Source organism: Aethalodelphis obliquidens, unplaced genomic scaffold (genome assembly GCF_003676395.1).
Source record: "Aethalodelphis obliquidens isolate GAN/ISIS:26980383/991018 unplaced genomic scaffold, ASM367639v1 scaffold3, whole genome shotgun sequence".
Lineage (NCBI taxonomy): Eukaryota > Metazoa > Chordata > Mammalia > Artiodactyla > Delphinidae > Aethalodelphis > Aethalodelphis obliquidens.
Window position 1 is genome coordinate 6,557,329 of NW_020837947.1, and position 19,924 is coordinate 6,577,252.

Genomic DNA, 19,924 nt, shown 5'->3' on the forward strand with positions numbered 1-19,924 from the left:
GGTCTTAATACATTGGCATTGGGTAATTAATTCATAATTTTGGCCAGGACCTGCCATGATGAAAGCTACTTTAGAATAATACTGCTATAAAATATTTACTGTATCATTTTATATATTTTATTCAAAGCCTTTATCAACAAGGGAAGCCATTTAGTTTGTTCAGTGTCTTGTCTCTACAGGGACTGAATGCTCTGAGGCGTAAGCCTTCTTGGAAGCCCTTCCACTGACCCCAGAGACAAGTTAGGTGGTCTCTAAACTCATCCCTATGTTAGCGCTTACTACACTGAGACAATTACTTTTTTGTCTTCAATCCTATAGGACCCTGAGGGGAAGCACCACGCCTTGTTCAGTTTTACGTGACATCATCAGGACAGTGCCTGGCATGTAGTGGTTGTTCTAAAGTATTGGCAGGGTGGATGAATGAAAGTGATTCAAACATGTAAACATAAAGGGTCTTCATCCTGGGTATGTTGTGTACGCTGAAATGCTGGGACCTCTGCAATTACGCTTACAGAGCTGGAGCCAGCTCACGTGTGTGTGTGTGTGTGTGTGTGTGTGCGCGCATGTGCGCGTGTGCGCGTGTGTGTGTGCGCGCGCGCGCGTGCAGCAAAGCGGACCAGATAAAGCCACGAGGACATGAGCAGACGAGGCGAGGAGAAATTGGAAGAGGCAGTTCATGAGCTTGTTCGGGATCTGCCAGGGCCTTAATAGGATTCTGATTCCAAGGTGACTAATGGGCAGACGAACTTACTTCAGGATTTTAACTTGGCTGCTGGGAGGAATTTTTGAAGGTCATTCAACTGTTGAAGCTTATTTTAATTTCTAAAGGTTGGGTCTATCAATTAGTATCTTGGATCAGGGGCCTCTCCAGTGACGGGGACTGCTCACTTGGCTAACTCAAATAATGAACTCACATGACATGTGTGGGCGAAAATGTTACCTCTGGCTTGTCCGCAGGCAGGCGCCTGCTTGGATACTTCTTTGTAGGTAGTGCATTTGGGCAATTAGTAGGTAACGGGGCTAAATATAGATGAAATGAAAATGCATTTGTTTTCTGAGATTTCAGTCATTTATTTACTTATTGTTTATAAGCTATCTCTAAAAGGGATTTAAAGTGACAGTTGTTAAGAAGACAAATTCAAGTTATTTAATGGTGCAGCTCTCTCCCTCTAATTATTTTTATCTAATTAAATGCTTTATTAAATTCCCAGGAGTCATAGTTGTTCATGCACAGGGAGTTTGAAGAGAGCTTTGAAAGATTGCTAACTGGGGCATAACATCTGTGTTACTGCAGCACAAACTAAATTCTGTAAAAACAACATGTGAGGTTTCAAGGGTCAAGAGTTACCTAAATTTAAGAGCTAACTTTTCCCCTCCAGTGAGGAAATTGTATTTTTTATCTCCACAGTGATTTTGTACTTAACATTTCCATTCTAATTGTCATTGCTTTTCATTGTATTTCAGATTCTGCTACCCCTAAATATAATATTTATATTTAATTTTGCTTTTCACTGGGGAAAATGACGAAACAAGCTGTACTACATAACTCAGCTTCCCTCTTCCATGCCCTGTACTTTTGCAACTTTGTGTCTTCTCTTGACCTGGAATGTTTTCTCACCTCCATGTACTGGAATCTTGATCCTCCTTCAAATGCCACTACTTTTATGAATTCTTTTCTGATCTGCTATCTTAACATGATCTCTTCCTCCTCTGAGCCTGTGTCAGTTATATATTGCTGCATAAAAAAAAATATCCCAAAGCCAAGTGTCTTAAGACAACAGTCAGTGTTATCTTGCACAATTTCAGTGGGCCAGGAATTTGGGAGCAGCTTATCTGGATAGTTTTTGCTTATGGTATGTCATGAAGTTATAGTCAAGATTCAGCCAGGTCTGTAGTCACCTGAGGGCTTGTCTTGGGCTGGAGGAACTGCCTCAGAGATGATTAACTTGGGTGGCTGCCATGTCAGTGCTGGCTGTTGGCAAGAGGCCTCAGTTCCTTGCCCTGTTGACTTCTCCATAGACATCTTGAGTGTCCTCACAACATGGCCGTTCACTTTCTTCAGAGCAAGTAACCCAGGAAAGAGCACAGACAGAAGCTGTAGTGTCTTTTCTGGTATAGTCCTGGAAGTCGCATATTGGTACTTCTGCATTTTCCCCACAGATTAAGCAGGTCACCTCACATAATGTGGAAGGAAACTACACAAAAGCATGAATACCAGGGGGTGGGGATCATTGGAGAGCATCTTGGAGGCTGCTTACCATTTCCTACATCTCTAACATAACTTAAAATATCCTGCTCTGTATTACAATTATGTGTGTCCCTTTCCTACCCACGCTATTAGTTTTTATTTTCTTTAGAGTTTAGACTTGCTTCCTTAGCTTTACATATCTTGAAATTTTTGGCACATTGTGTTCAGTATGTGTCACATTCAGTTGAGAATTTGGAACCACAACCCCTCTCTTAATGGGTATAAATGAAAATGTACGTGTGGGAAAGAATCAGACAGAGACAGAGAAATAGATAGACTTTGGCAGAGAGAGGGCGTGTAAAGAAGAGCAAATTGTGTGTGTGTGTGTGTGAGAGAGAGAGAACAAATGAGGTAGAGAACAAACTGCACATTTTATCAGACAAATATGAAAAAAATTGATACTATTTTGTAGGTACTAGAGAACTAATTTTACAAGAGTTTAAATGTTTGAACTGCTGCAGAACAATATTCTACTTTGTGTCACGTGTGTGAATGGCTCGCCATATATTTTACTAAGACTCCTTCAATTATGCCTAATACTTTGTGAATAAAGGGTCTTTGGATCACTCCTTTAATAAAAGCAGGGAAATCATTGCTTACACATAACTCTAATGTCAAGTACAGCATTTATAATTCCTTTTACATATGGCTGAGAACTTTATTTAACCTTTGATTAACTGCTCTATAACCTGGCTCACTGGGGTAAAATCATTTTCTAGAATGGTCAATTAACATTTATGTACGGTTGGAGCAAAGGGCACAGAGGAATGTCAGAAGGAAAAAAAGACCCACATGACATATGGCAGGTCCTGGCAGGTCCTCCTCAGAAATGTCACTCTTATCAATCTTCTCATTTCCATTCCTAGAACCACCAGCACACCATGGTCTAATTCCTAAGTAACTCATGTCTGAATTATTAAAATGACCTCCAAAGACTTTTCACAACTTCTAATTTCTTTCCCTCCAAGCTTTCCTTGGAATTAAACTTACTAAAAAATCACTCCCTGCCCATGCTTAGATGTCTTCAGCAAATTCCACGATCTAGAGGTTATCTACTAGGTTTGTCTAGGTTTGTCCTAGAATCCCTATGCCACTGTCCCTGCCCAGTATCTGCTCTGTGTCCAACTTTGTCATCTCTCCTCTCACTCTTTTCCTGATACATTCTCTCAATCAGCCCAACTGGTTACTTTTTTGTTCCAAGAATTCTTTTCTATGTCTGGGTTTCCTCCCTTGCCCAGGAGCCATGTTTCTCTCCAGTGGCCCGATGTCCCTATTCCCATCCTTTTAAATTCAGCTCAGGTTCCCTAATGGTACCATCCTGAGTCTTACTTCCCTCCTCTCCTAGCTTCTGTGGCAACAGAGTTTAGTGACTGCATATGTTTCCTTGTAATACTTGTTCCACACGCATTTTGTGTCACCCAACTATGTCTTCGGATTGTGTATGTGTTTCCCAATGCTTAAAACAATTCTGACTATAAAGTGTTTACTCATTCACTCAGTGCCATATTCCACACGTATTTATTAAGTGCCTTCTTTAGCCAAGTAGATGCTCAATAATTAATTGAGTGAAAAATGTACAAATGGGGAGCAGAGAAATTATAAAGTAAAAACATTCCATTCATTTATCCACTGGTACAATCAGTAACTATTGATAGTGTAATTACCATTGGCTCAGTGCTGTATATGGTGATGCTTGGGTCATGAAAGGGTTAAACAAGAATGGCCTCTGTTGTTTCATGACTTTTCATTTAATGTTGACAGTATTCACCTTGAATAAAAGTGAAGAGGTAATATCTGAAACACATTGAGAATAGACCTTACGGTTAAAAGGTAAAGAGAAAGGAAAGAATTAATAAAGAATGGGGCTCCAGAGAAAGTCCCTTGGAGGTCTTCACACTTGAACTGGACCTTGAAATTTGGAGTTTTGATTTCAATATAAATATATCTGAATATATTGTACTATAGGAATGCATGATAAGGAGCATGGGTCTAGGAGTAAAGGAGCTAGAAGTATGCTAAGATAGGTTAGGACCCTGCCCACAGAGAGGGTGGAGGTGGAGAAAGGAACACGATGAATAGTAGAGTCAGGGAGTTGACTTTAGGGGAGTGAAATGGAAAAAAAATGTGTGAAGTTCCTAGCAAGGTCCCTAACCCAAAGTAGGTGCTCTTAAATACCAGTATTTCCCCCTTTCCTGTTTCATCTAGCTCCTGAGAAATTAATTATGTAGTCCCTCCAGCCATGATATGAATTTTACTCATTTCATTTTCTCAGATGATTAATAACCTTTCTGTGGGTGTCATGTTTATCATCACTCACCTAACTTTTTCATAAATGCTAAGAATATTCTTAAGAGGTGAGCAGTCTTACCTCATAACTATATCAAGAAATCTAACTGATAATTCTATCTGAAATATGTGCATATACTAGCTCTATCTCTGTCATTATCTATTATCTATCAATATATACATATATCTGTTCTATCTCTATATATCTACATATAAAAATATATGCATGCATATATACATATGTGCATATGTACATGTGCACACATATATGCATCTATACATATATGCACACATATGTATGTGTATATATAATATATATCCTAAAGGGTCTCAAATCCTGGTCACCATGCATTTCTTAAGCCATAACTGCTGCCCTTGTCCATTTGCCATTAAAAGTGCATAGGAGTATCAAGAGATGTCCCATGGAACCACCTAGATGCCATGTGAATTTTCCCCGCCCCCATGTGTAACAGCAGCTCTTGCCCTTCCTGATGATTAGGGTCAATTATCCCTGCCAGGATGGTCAATTTTCCTTCCTGCCTGTATTCCAGTTTAAGGAGGCTGAAGGGAACCGGTACCACTGGAGCTGAATTTTCCACGGGATGTTTCCTGTGTCCCCAGGAGCATGTGCTTCACTCTGTGGGAACCACAGCCTCTGAGGGTCCTAGGAGCCTGTGATTACCTTGTACTTCATTCTTAGCAGGGGAGGGGCAAGGTGACTACTGTGTCCTTTATTTTGTCAGGTGTGTCCCTCCATGCCCCAAATATTAGACCTCTAAAAACCTTCTCTAATGTAGGTGACCCCTGAATCTGCATAGAGTTTATCTCCCACCATGGCCTCCAGTATATTTACCATTTCTTGCTAATCTGTTCCAAATAGCAGGATGTAATCAATAAACCAGAGAAACTGATGTTCTTTGAATTGTCTAGATAGCGTAAGTTCTTTTTGACCAGATTTTAACTGAAGGGCGAAACTATAAATGTGTACTGTTGTTCATACATGAAAGAGAGCTCTTTCTATTCTTCTATTAATAGGGATGGAAAAGAACACATTTGCTAGATCAGTGGCTCCATGCCATGCATCTTAACATCTCTCTGGGACACTGGGGCAGAGTCCACAGTCCATACTGACTGCTTTGGCTTTTATATAAGTTTTCTTTTTATATTTTCTACAGGGTAATTGCCAAGCTTTCTTTTTAACCTTGTTATATATAGGAACATTTTTATACATGTTCTCATAGTTTCTCCAGTGTTTCTGTGTATTGATAACAGATCAAGAGTCCATAAAGTTTGAGTCGACCATGTTGCTAAAATCAGAATGAAGAACATTTTTCATAGAACTTAGCTCTGAAAGAAGGAGGCAAGATATAGCAGCTCTATAGGGTCACACAGAGGGAATGAGGTGTGTATGCGCTTGTGTGCATGTGTGCCTGACTCTCCTGTTAGATATAGGAAAGCGTTATATTTTATCATCTTCAAGGGGGAAGTTGTTAGAAGGGAAGAGGCTGAAAGTTCAGAACACAGTCATCACCTAATTGAAAGAGGCCCTGGGAATGGAAATGGCCCTGAAGGGACATCAGTAGGCTCAGAGATGGGAAATGAAAACACATAAAAACCTCAGGGCTGCTTAGATGAAATTGACCATCATCCTGTAGATCCAAGACATTAAAATACCAAGGTTTCTTTTCCATTTTGTTTTGTGTTATATATTGTTTTGAAATAAGAGGGAAAACAGAATTTTGAAAATCTTGTAATTGTTAAGGAGTTATCTTCTAATATTAATATCATTTTTTTTAGGGAAAGGGCTTGTGAAGAGCTCTTATATCTGTTAAGAATTGGGTATGAAATGAAAAATACTTTGTACCTTGTTATCATTACATAGAAAATAGGTTTATATAAGTAAAATCTAATGACTTTCTTACTATTAAAATTGCCTTGGGGCTGATCTCAAGTTACTATATCCATTTTGTCTCCTTTTTGTCATAAAATCATGTGGTTCATTTACTAGCAAAAACGTAGTTATTCAGGAGATATTTTTTTCTACTAAGTGTTTTAAGGAAGTTCAAAATTGTTAGGACTTGTGTGTATTGATTTGTTAGTAATCCCCTAACTTTGAATATTTGGGTGGATGGGGGTAGCACAATAGACAGTGTCTTGTAGTAGGATCTCTGCTAGATAATCTTTTATTTCTAAATTCTACTTTTCCATTTGCTAATGAAATGTGAATGACTGTTTAACACATTTACTTTGTTTGATGCAGTAGTAATTTTTCTTTCGACTTTGGGGAAGTTCAGATTCTATATATTATTATAACTAAATTCAAGGAACATTTATTTAAAAACTTACAATGCCTGGTGCTATGAGAATATCAATGTAAAGAAGACAGTGTCTATTTTCAATACTACAATGTAATAATGGATCAATCAAAATATATGTAAGTGGATGGAATGATGAGTAGGTTAATCGGAAATTATAAGTCAAGGAAGGCTTCTAGGAAGAGCTTGTATCTGAGCTTGGGTTTTAATAGCTGATTGGTAACTATGGTCATGTAAAAAATATAAAATTAAGAAAATCAATCTTCTTTATAGCTCACAAGGTGTTCCCAATTTTTAAGATGTAGCATTGATATATACGAGCTCAATGCTTAGCAGCGCAGGTCTTTACATAGAGCATGCCCTAAGCAACCCTATGACATTACAGAAAGTGTTCTAAACCACACGTTGCCTGCCAGCCTTAGAAGGACTAGAGGAAATGTCTTTCTTTACCTCCACCAGAAGCCCGGTCCTGGTTTTCCAGTGCAACTACCGCCACGTGATTTGCTTAGACTGTTTCCACCTCTACTGTGTGACGAGACTCAATGATCGGCAGTTTGTCCACGACCCTCAGCTTGGTTACTCTCTACCTTGTGTGGGTAAGTCTAGCACTTTTCCCTCCATTTCTAATTCTGATTAAGAACAGAAAGAGGAAAATTACTGAAATAAAGCTATCTTAGATATACCCAGTCCCTACTGAGGGGCTGAAAATTCAGACATCTGTTTGAACATCGCTAGGCAAGAAAATTAAAGCAAGATTAGTTTATGCAAGCAGGGGGCATTTATTTCTAGAGCCATCACTTCCTTTTTTAATTTTTATTTTATGTTGGAGTATAGTTGATTAAAAACGTGTTAGTTTCAGGTGTACACCACAGTGATTCAGTTATATATACATGTACCTATTATTTTTCAAATTCTTTCCACATTTAGGTTATTACAGAATATTGAGCAGAGTTCCCTGTGCTTGTAGGTCCTTGTGCTCGTTCCCTTAGCAGAGTAGGTGCTTGTTGGTTATCTATTTTAAATATAGCAGTGTTTAAATGTCAATCCCACACTCGCAATTTATCACTTTCTTTTAATGGCGAAGTCCATATCTAACCACAAGTGATGGATACTCTTGCAATGGAACCCACGGCTTGAATCCACTCGTTCACTTTTCTGACCGTGGGGTTTGCATGAAGCTGTAAACGGGAGACTCACTGGTAAATAAGATTTGAATGTATTTGGTGGTTGTATTTCTACTTGGGCATAGGCCAAAGGATATTTTGATGCTCACAAACTAGAATGAATTATTCTGCTAGTGTGGCATGGGTACGATGTGAAGTACGTATCTATCTTGCGCAGCCCTGTTCGAGATTGTTCTTCCTCACTTTGTGGTAAATGCAGCTATTTAACCCTCACACTTCCCCAGATCCATACAAAACAGCCCTTTCCCCAAAATTCATTATTTAATGTCTCCAGAGCCTGGGAAACAAACCCTTCATTAGTGTTTGAATAGTGACATTATGAGAAAAAAAACCTGAGATCAGTCTTCTGGGACTATTAACTATATATCAAAAAGTAGAGTCTGTGTGTAGAATTAGGGAACTATTTTTCCAATAACACTGGCCCCGCAGAAGCCAGAAAAGAGCAGTATAAAGCATTTATTTCTATTGCTGTATGACTCACATACTAAATGTCTTGCTAACAAAGTGTCCATATAAGTTCACCATTTCTGTATAGAAGTCTGATACCTCTTACCCCCAAAACATATGTAATAAGATGTTCTTTTTTCCAAACCTAGTCTTTCAAAACTTTCTCAACCACCTTAAGCTAAATGCCTTCAAAGCTCAATTTTAGACATATGTATTCTTCAAGGTGTGACTAGTCAACAGTGAACCAACTTTTCCATTTGCATAATTTTTATGATGAACAATTAAAACTGGTTCAAAACACCTTTCATATACAAACTCTGCTTCCTTTGTGTGAGCTCCTCATTTGTCCAGAAATTTTGTTATGCTTTGAAAGAGTGGGATGCTGAATTTTATTTCCCTGAGAGTAAAAAATAAACAATGATTAGAGCCGTTACTGAGTACTTACCGTATATAAGGTACCACTGAGATGCTTACATACGTACATCCATTTAATCCCCACAAAGCCCTGTCGGAATGGATGTTGTCGTTCTGCCCATTTTATGGATGAAGTGTTTGAGGCTCACAGAATTTAATTAAACTGCACATGGTATTACAGCTGGTAAGTAACAGAGCTGGTATTCAGAGCCAGCTAGTGGTGGCTCTAGAACTTGGACTCTTAATCACTATATGAGTAGATTAGCCTGTAAACAAAAAAGTACTATACCTCTAAAAGTGATATGGAAAGGAAGTTCAAGGGAAGAGTATCTATAATTTGGGGGCACTTTTTCCATATTTAAACCAGCAGCAAACTTCAAAAGCAGGAATTATTTGTATTTTTCAGAGGAAGAAGTAAAGGCTCAGTATGACTGAGTACCCAGCATCACAGAGTCAGGAAGGGTAGAGCTGAGACTTCAACCCAGGTGTGGTTGCTCCAGAGCTCTGTGTTCCCCCCACCCTCCCATCCCACTTCTCTCTGGGCAGGGCTCTCAACCGCAATGCACATTTCCATAACGTGGCAGTTTTTAGAAGTCCCAATGCCTAGGCCATGCCTCTGGGGGCGGCCCTCAGTATTTGTTAAAGGCCCCAGGGCTGAAAGTTCGAGCACTACTTCCGGGGTGAACATTCTACAGGCAATAGGTATTTTCCATGGGAGACTGTAGCACAAGCGAGCGCGAAAATACTCCCTCTCCCCTTATCTATTTTGTCCACGAGTGATCTGACTTGCTAACCAGCATAGGTTTTTCCATAAAAGTTGGTGGATTTGAAAAAAAGATGGGCAAACACGGCCAAAATGGCCTATTTCCAGAGCCTCTAACAAACTCTTGCATGAAGTTAAGGGCTTTGGGAAAAACTTCATAATTATTTTGAAATATTGGCTGTCTCTTTGCTCTACCTACTGTTATCACATCCTATGCTAGGGATTAATTTGAAACGCCAGAGCATTTTGTGTATCTTCTCTTAGCACTGAGTATCACTTACACACCCCAGTGGAGCCTCAGGGATTTAGGTAGATTTACTTTAGAGTGTAGCTAAAATAAAAATAAAATGTATATGATGATGACTATGCAAAATGTGTTTAGTCCATTAAGAGTCCTGGTAACACAGATTTCCTATAGCAATGGGATGTCCGAGGGAATAGTTCCCACCTTCCCTATAATACGCCGTTGGCATTGCCACCGGTGTCATCCAAGTGCATCCCCGCCTTCAGTGCTTCACTTTTTTTTAACACTTCTCCTCCCAGGTCACTTTTCATGTAATTCCCATTTTCATATAACATAGAAAAACCATTTCCTTTCTATGGAATAAGTCCACTCACCAGCTACAGTCCAGTAGTGTCCCAAGTGTCTTAGTCGGCACTATTAACCACGAGGCAGATAGCTCTGGCCCTTTTGAGAAACAGAGATATTCTTGATGCCTGGAGAGTCAAGAAGGCTGCTTTCTAGTCAGCTTTTCAGGGAGCTAAGCATAAAACCCAACATAAACGATCATGTTGGCTTTAGAACAATGCTTTCCCAAATACACACAAATAATCCAAGTCCATATAATTCCTAAAACCACACTGCAAAGTAGGAAATATATTAAAAAATAGATCACCAAAGAAGATGTGCAAGTGGCCAGTACAGTTATTGAAAGCTCAGTGTAATTAGGTTCTAAAGAATAGCTAATTTTGAAGCATAAAATATAATGTGATAGACATATATTCAAAAGAGGTAAAAATATAAATTTAAATATTTCTGAAAAGCAATTTGGCAATTCATATTATTAGCTTTAAAATAGTAACAACCTGCTTAGAAGCCTGTTCATACAGACATTCTCTATGTGTCTGTCTCTGTCTGTGAAATATACAGCCTATTCTCTTCCCGGCTCCTAGATCTTGAAAAATTGTGACAGTCACCATGAAAATGGCAGCAGCAGGATTCAGGCAGCTGAAGGGCTTCCAGTCCAAAGTCAGTGTTCTTTCTACCTCAAAATTATTTGAAATGAAATCAAACTTCCTAATTTTTTGAGGGTAATGCTAAACTTTTTGTCTTATCTTTGGGGTGGTTAAGCAATTTGGGTAGTTTTACTGTGGTTTGGATGTATGAGGCAGTGTAAAGTCAGGATAGTAATTTAACTTCTCTAGCAAAAGCAATACTGAAATCACAGAAGCAGGGGTGATTTTCACCCATCCATGCTCCGATGTGGCTTGGCTCTGCGGCCTCTGCCGCACCCCATCATTCAGGGACTCAGACTCAGCCTTCTGTTACCTAGTGGTTTTGCCATCCTCAGTGACCTTGGAGTCCCCACTGGGTCCTCTTTACCCAGGCCGACCGGACCAGGAAGCCAGAGCAGGGGCATCGTGGAGGGGCGGGGGGGTTGAGACCAAGCCTGGAAACGGAGCCCATCACTTCTTCCCACATTCCGTATTCCGGAACTCATCCCCGCAGCCCCTCCCACCCGCACAGGGTGTGGGCAGGGGGACCGGCAGAGGGGGGCTGTGGTCTGGCTGTGTACCCGCAAGGGAGCCGACAGGCCTGCAGGCGCGCAGCCCTCTGTCACGCTGCGCAGAGGATGGATGGGAAATTTACTGAATGTATTTTTAGCTCTCCTCCCCCCACCCGCCTGCGATCGGAACAACACTCCATCAAGTATCTTCATTATAAGGAGTGACTTGTGCACAGACAAGGACCAGAGAAAGAGCTGTAGGACAGAATTGATGGTGTCCAGGAGCTTGTTCTAGCTAGATCAACGGGCTTTGTGCACTCATCTGTTTGGCCTTGGAAATGCTGCCTTTGTGGAATCCGGCTTCACAGGGGACAAAGGGCTTGAACATTTGTTTGATGCTCTCGTGTGTGTCTTTAGCGTTTTACAAACGAAGTGACTCTATGCGTCTGTTTGAAGTGGTACCAGCAGCAGCGCTGCTCTGTTTATCTTTCGGAGGAGCCCATGTCCCAGTAAACTGCGCCCCTGATTTTTACTTTGCTTGGGTTTCTACCTTCCAAACTGCCTTTCAGCTTCTCTTGCATCTTATTAAGTAGTTAAAAATGCAATAACATTTTAAATAGCAGAAGTAAGGTGGGCATGCCTTGAATAGCTAGCGGAGAAGGCAAAATAATTTCTTTCCACCTACTTCTGCCCTGAACTCTTAAGAAGAGCATTCTACCTTTGTTTTATAAGGGCGAAAGCAAACCAGTTTTAAGTATAAATTTATTACTTATCCAAAGAGTTCAGGAAAGATGCTTGTAAGTCCCTAAGGCAGCTCCAAGAGTTGTTCAAGACAGCTGTCTTTAGCCTTTCTTCCTCTTTTTATTAAAATGTCTGTAACCAGATTCCTCTCCCTGGCCTACTTGGCAGCCAGCACGATTTTGGAGTCTGTACACTTGGCATTGTCAGTAGAGAGGGTGTTCTCCTGAGGCTGGAAGGATTATCATCATAGTCAATAGAATATTAATTGACCCGTAAGTGTATCATTTTAAATGGCTTGATGCATTCCTAAATTTATTATGAGACATACCATGCATACACAACAGTGTTTAAATACATTCATATTGTTATATAGATTTGTATAGTTACAGAGGACCTCTGGTACCACCACCCAGGTCAAGAAAGGCAGCATCGCCAGCATCCCGGACGCCCTCCATGTCCCCTCCTCAACCCCAGCCTCCTCCCTCTTGGCTTGATGCAACTATGATCTTGACTTCCGTGATATTCATTACCTTGCTTTTCCTCATAGCATCACCACCTATGTCTATACATTCCTAAATAATACAGATATTTGCCTGCTTTTAACTTTCAAATTGTTGCCTGAAAGGTTTTGCCAAATTTCCCTGACCAGAAGCAATCTCAATTCCAGTTACACCCCTAGTCAGAAAACTCTGAACACGTGTGCAAAGTATTCAGGATTTTCAGTATTATTTTTGTTATGTGTATTGTGTTAATCACGCTAGAGAATGGCTTTGTTTATGCTTATCTTCCTCATCTCAGGTGCTGTCGTGTGTGAAAACAGTTTTTTAATTAGCTTTTTCAACAGGTAAATTTTGAGTTCACATTCAGAGGTATAAAAGAAAACTATAGTAGGGACCCTGAAGAGTTATTGGACAAGATCATCAGTTTTATCACAATTTGGCGAAAGTAAGGATCTTATACTCAGATTATGAATTTTAAAAAAGCACAGCTCACTAACAATGTTAAATATGCTCCTTCATTTGTGGGTAATTCTAGGTGACACTGTCAACAGCTTTGCATTCAGTTTTTGGGGAGTTCCACGGCAGCTGTTGCACGGTTTATGTCAGGGCATTCCGGCTGCGGCTTACAGCTGCCAAAGAGGCTCTCGGCAGAGTGTGGCATGAAAGACGCAGCGGGCCAGACCCTCTGTTCATCTCTCCAGCGTCTCAGGAGAGGAGAGGTGTGTTGTATCTCCATGAGCCACACGCTTCTGGAGCTAGTCGCAGCTTTATTCCGAACAAATCACGGCTATCTGGGGCCTCTAGGTCAAGAAAATTTAAGTTTATTTGAGACAGAAATTGCTTTGGATTTTAAGTCCACATTTCCTGATTTGGACAGATGTTGCTTTTTAAAAAGTGTTCTAATTGCAGAATGTTTTCCTTTACTACTTCTCCTCCCCCATCATCATCCACAGGCTGCATTCGGTGCCTGCTGGTTCTGTGTTTAGCGCTATACGTTGGCCACTTGGAACACATGTGCGCACACACACGTACACACGCAGTAACTGTGGTAAAACTTTATTCTTCCTTACTGTGTGATGTCTTGTATTAATGAGACTTCATGCACAGAAATTGCTATGAGCTGGTGACCTCCAGCTATCTTTGAAATAATTAATATTGTGCTTAGAGGAGTTGATCTACATATTCATGCGAGTTTATATCACTTGGTTCCTAAGGAGGACAGTAAAACAATTTAATGTTTTAAATGCGGACCAATTTGGCAAGAGGAGGAGTGGTTTAATATTTTAATGTCAAGATGGATATAAATATATAATATCTGAATCAAGTAATTATGGTATATATTCCCAGTAAAATCTGAACATCTTTCAGACCATCTTACATGCTCTATTATTGACTCAGGAGTTTGGAAAATGAATATTTCTTATATTTTGAGCTTTTCAAGCCTTTACTAGAAATCATCTATCTTGGAATTATATATTTATAGAGGGAAACATTGTGTGAAAAGAGTTGCAATATTGAAAGGAGGGGGGATGGTAATTGTGTTCAAGGAAATGGTATCATTCTGACTTTGCTCTGAAACTCTCTTCTCTGCCCCTCTTGCTGCCAGAAACGGCTCTTTCTTATGGCTCACGTGTAAGAAGACTTTTGTAATTGGTCACTGTATTAGTTTTCTAGGGCTGCCGTAACAAAATACTACAGACTGGGGGCTTCCCTGGTGGTGCAGTGGTTGAGAGTCTGCCTGCTGATGCAGGGGACGCGGGTTCGTGCCCCGGTCCAGGCAGATCCCACATGCCGCGGAGCAGTTGGGCCCGTGAGCCATGGCCGCTGAGCCTGCGCGTCCGGAGCCTGTGCTCCGCAATGGTAGAGGCCACAACAGTGAGAGGCCCGTGTACCGCAAAAAAAAAAAACCCAAAAAACTACAGACTGGGAGGCTTAAATAACAGAAATTTATTTTCTCACAAGTAAGAAGAGGCTGGCACTCCAAGGTCAAGGTGCCAGCAGGTTTGGTTTCCTCTGAGGACTCTCTCCTTGGCTTGGGGATGGCTTCCCTCGTGCTGCCTCTTCACGTGGTCATCTCACTGTATGTGCAGCCCTGGTGTCTCTCTGTGTGTGCTCATCTCCTCTTATAAGGACACTAGTCAGATTAGAGTAGAGCCCACCCTAATGGTCTCATTTTAACTTAGGTACCTCTTTAAGGCCCCATCTCCAAACACGGCCGCACTCTGAGGCTGGGGCTTCAACATATGAATTATTCGTATGTATTCACAATATTCAATTGTGTCCCTCATTTTGAGGGACACAGTTCCATCCATAATAGCCACCTTCTAGACTCTGAAACAGTTTGCACATGCTTGGCATCCCGAATTCTGAGAAGGTCCCCTGGACATGAACCCTGCATACAGACTCTGCTCCACAGGGTTTAACTTCCCCCTGTTCCTAAGATACGACTTGTTCTTCATCCTCCCTCTCCCCCCACCCCCTCCCGTACTCAGTATTGGCTGGTTTCCCAGGTAGCAACACCCATATGCCTGAGGAATACAGGAAACTTTTTGCCAATTATCTAATTTTAAAATCTGGGCTCACTGACAAACATTTCAGGGTGGATCCTCTGAACTTCTCCATTATTTGTGAAAATAAAAATACAATAATCATCTCTGAGGTGGAGGTGGTTAGGATGGCATTTGCAGCCCTTAGTCCTTGGTTCCCCCAGCTGGATTGTCACAAACAGAGGCCCCTAGAGAAAGCTCTACCGGATGCTGTAGTCTAAAGGGCTGTAACCAGCAGGACCTGGATGTCACAGCAGACACGCACATGCAGCTCAGTTCTTGTCCAGGGTGGGAGGTGGGTGCTTTTCTTCAAAGTGGTGCTTCTGTTTTCAGGCTCTGCCATCCCGTTAGGACTTACTGCTGCCTTCATGGTCAGACTGGCCTCCACATCCAGCGTCCAGCTGGCAGAGGGGAAAGAAATAATAGACGAGACGTGCATCTTTCTTATCAACCCTGGCCTGGAAATGGCACATGACTCTTCATTCGTTGCCTAGGACATTACCATTTGGCCTTGTGGGCTGCAAAGGAGCCTGGAAAATGAGGTCTAGAGAAATACCTGGGTACGGAGAAGAAGACTTTGAGTAGACTCCTGGCAGTCTCTGTCAAAGGTCTTCCTTTGGAGGGTTGGGAGCTCAGCTTCCAATTCAGTAGATGTGGCTGCATCCATGATTCAGGGATCGTGGGCCAAGTCCTGACTTTGCAGTCAGATGTTGCTCATCCAACTTCTGACCTGCTCTACCAGATGCTGAGCTGATTTCCTCATTTAAAATGAAAGTAAGTCTTAACTCAGAGAGAATGAAATAGGATTGTATGTAAAAGTGACTGGCACACTTTCTGATACACCATAGGTGTTCTATGTGACAGCTTTCCAGTCAAGACCAATTATAGGCCCCAATTTCAGATTGTTTTCTAAATACTTACAATTCTAGCAGGAAACTTAAAGCTGCAACTTGGGTTTAATTAAGGTTTCCTGGGTAAAAAGTGAAAATATGATTTCTTTTTGACATTTTCTACATTAGCACGTTAACAATTAATGGAGATAATTAATTCTATGAGTCAAGAATTAACATCATAAGAAGTTTAAAACATTACCTAAATATAATCCTGTAAAAAAAACTCTTAAAAGTTATTGATACAAGATCTTATTAAAATTATTAAATTAGATTCACTCTATATAACCAGATTTTCCAAATTAGTCTTTTATATAGGGGACATATGTAGAAATATAAACAGTTGCATTAACAAGGCTACCATTATTTGGTATTTCTCTTCTTTTATTTATAGTATCAATATGCTGTCCTACTAACTGTTAGTATAACTTTTAAGTCCTTCCTCAAAAATTTTTTATTCTGAATAGGCCATCAATAAGTAATGAGTAAATTTCCCTCAAGTGCTTTTGGACTGTAATCAAGTATAGTATTGAACAAGTATGTAGTCTGAAATTTAAATCATATTATTCTAAAGGAATTGAGAGATACACTAAAAGAAGTAATCTGTGTGATGCAGGAAGAAAATTTTACAGCCGCTATTTACTTTTTATATCATCCTTTAATTTGTGTATGTGTTTAAATGTACATAAAATAGTAGCAATGTTTATATTAAATTAATATTGGGATTCATATTCAATTTTTGTTTTCTTACAAAAATTGGTAGAGGTTCCCAACCAGAATTTTGGAGAGCACTGATTTAGACCAGTGGCTTTCCAACATTTTGACTGCTACCCACAGAAAGAAATATATTTTACATCATAATAGGGTAAATATATAAATTATACACATATATGTAATTGAAAAAGAAACCTTCACAAAACAATATTTTCCTACTATATGAGACACACTCTGGTATTTTCAGTTTTAACCTATTTCAGATGCATCCAAACAGGTAAAAAGTTAGCCCTATTTTAAATCAGCTCATTTTAAGCCCTAGCCCTTCAAAGGAATACCACAACTTCCCTTAGCAGCCCGTTTTAGTGTTCAGGCATTTCAAGTGCCAGAGATATACTCAAGTACCATATTGAAAAATAATTTTTATATAATTTTAAAGCATAGCTCATGTCTTACTCTGCAATAAAAAAAAAAATAATTAAATAGACTAGGTTTGAACAAAGTAGAAACAAAGCCATACATCCATTCTTCTAAACTAGTCACTTAAAAAAATATGTGCTGGGCTTCCCTGGTGGCGCAGTGGTTGCGAGTCCGCCTGCCAATGCAGGGGACACGGGTTCATGCCCCGGTCCGGGAAGATCCCACATGCCGCAGAGCGGCTGTGGCCGCTGAGCCTGCGCGTCCGGAGCCTGTGCTCTGCAATGGGAGAGGCCACAACAGTGAGAGGCCCACGTACCGCAAAAAAAAAAAAAAAAAAAAATGCTAAAGCATGTAAAATTTTGACACAACTTAATTAATAAAAAACCACATTTTAGGTATACATTTAATTTTCAGGAATGCCATTACCAAAGATAGAGACAAACATGGAAGCTCTAGGAATACATTCCTGGATGGAGCTCCCACCCGACTCACACGTGGATGTGAGAGGGTGCTGCCTCCAATGAGGAGGTCAGACGACTCCCACCTCCTTTCACTCCCAGCCACCCCCAAGCCAGACAACTTCATAACTGTCATTCAGTAGAGTAGCTTTTATAGAAATATAATTTAAATATTCTCCTACCCTAAAAGGTAATGACTTCTAACAGCATTTACTTCTCCATTGTGTTTTAATTTATATATAAATTCCCTGTTAGAGATTCATCAGAAATATAATGGTTAATGTTCACAACTTTGTCTCCGAGTGTTATTTTTTCTGCCATGCTAATTCTTCTAAGGGAAATGGTAACAGTAGGCTTAATATTTGTTCTTTGGGACCTGCAATAAGATGGATTCATTAGTTAACTTGAATTTGTTTCTCAAATTAGACTACTGTTGTAGAAACAGTGCTGAACTAGAAGTCCTGACACTAGTCCTGACTCTACCATTAGATCAACACCTTGTTAATTTTAGGTCAAATCACCTGCTAGCAACTGGGGACTGGGGCAGGCCTTGTGTATACGTAACCTTATTTAAACTTCATAATGATTTTGTGTGGTCAGCATTAATAATCCTATTTATCAAGTGAGAAAACTAAGGCTGTCAGAAGTGAAATTCAAACACAAGTCTGCCTGACTCCAAAGCTAAGTTTTCCTCTCCACCTTTTTATTCATGAAATTTATTCCATCTCCAGGACCTCTGCCACCTCAAAAATACTAAGATCCTTGACTCTTGGCCCCTAAACCAGGAGTTACTTTTTTACTTCTATGAAATTTATCAGACTCAGAGTAAAAAACAAAATCAATTCAATAAGTGAAGAAAGCACCTACTAATAGATGTACAAGATATACTAACATCTCACTCTCTATATGGTGTCTTTAGATCAGTGGTTATCAAACTGTGTTCCATGGAACCATGAGGGGTTGTCCATATGGCACACCAAGGATGATTTTATGTAGAAGGAAATGGATGGACAGTAACAGTATTCCTGTTATGTTAACTGTGGTCCTATGTCAATACTTACCAAGATTATACCAGGCAAAATAGGTCTACGGTCTTCAAGTCACAGCAGAGAATTTGTTTACAGTGGTGTAGTTTTCTTTATATTACATTTTTTGAAGAGTAAAATAAAAGAACTACACACTTTGTATTATGAATTAAAATAGCATAATTTAAAAGTGGCCAAGACAAAATTTTAATTGCCCTGTAGAATTGACATAGAGCAGAAACTTGAATTTGTTACTATTAAAATATTGTGTTACAGAACATTTTTATAGGAACAAAAGTAAAAGAATTTGGGGCACTTCACCCTCTAAAACAACTCAAAGCAATTTATCCTTTGGATTTCTTACTCCTTGTTTTAATTTGAACGTGCTCATTTCAGTTAGAGACTGTTATTCACTTTCACTTCAGTTAAATCAGTGGTCTTGGTGAGTTTTTATCATTCATACATACCTAGGCAAGTAGTAAAAGATGTTGGTTCAGAGGGAATAAGATCTCTTGTTGATGAAATACCACCACCATCATCAGAGTGTATTTACCTAATATACCACTTTAGAAGGTACTGTTTCAGGAACTGGGTGTTATTCTAGGCTATGCACAGCTTCTGTAGCTACCTTCATATCAGTAGGAGTAATTACCTATAAAGTATGCTTAACTTACATGCTAAGTGTAGCACACAGGCTATAAATCAACAAAAGCTAAATTCAAACTTTATTTTCCAGAGAAACCTCTAGGCTGCAATTTTGCCATTCTTCCTTCTGATCCAGAAAATAAAAATAAATCAAGGTGGAAAAACAGCTGTAAAGCTGATAATGAGATTTGCAACCAGCTAAGACATGATCTAAATCATGAGAAAGTTTAAAAGTCCTGTTATTCATTTTCCACTGTGCCTAAAATCCAGAAAACCCCAGTTCAAGGAACAGGAGGCCCACCTTGCCATTTAAATAAGGAGGCTGGCACAGGTAGCTCTGTTCTTCATGGTCTACATCCCAAGTCATATGATGTGTTTATGGGAAAGTTAGAGGAACACTGACAGTTGCAGAAGCTTTTTGGGGGGATAAAAACCATTAACAGGGATATTCTATTTACCAGAGAGACTGCAGTGAGACTCAAGTAAATAATAAGCATTTCAGAAAATTACCCAATTACATATTTAACCACTCCAAGGCATTCTGGTCTCCTGGGAAAATAGCGTGCATTTTACAAAATTGCTTATAATTGTGACTTGTGTG

General features: G+C 39.8%; 1 protein-coding gene across 11 annotated transcripts in view; it reads left to right on the plus strand.

The window, feature by feature from the left end:
- Positions 1-19,924, plus strand: part of LOC113606908 (1-acyl-sn-glycerol-3-phosphate acyltransferase delta) — a 1,415,842-nt gene that overhangs the window by 866,877 nt on the left and 529,041 nt on the right. For all 11 annotated transcript variants that reach the window (XR_003427759.1, XM_027081831.1, XM_027081775.1 and 8 more), the window contains exon 7: positions 7,309-7,445. Coding sequence is in view for 10 of the 11 variants with exons in the window: in XM_027081831.1 (XP_026937632.1) it covers positions 7,309-7,445 (137 nt within the window). In the remaining variant the exon portion in view is untranslated. The remainder of the gene's footprint in view (positions 1-7,308; positions 7,446-19,924) is intronic.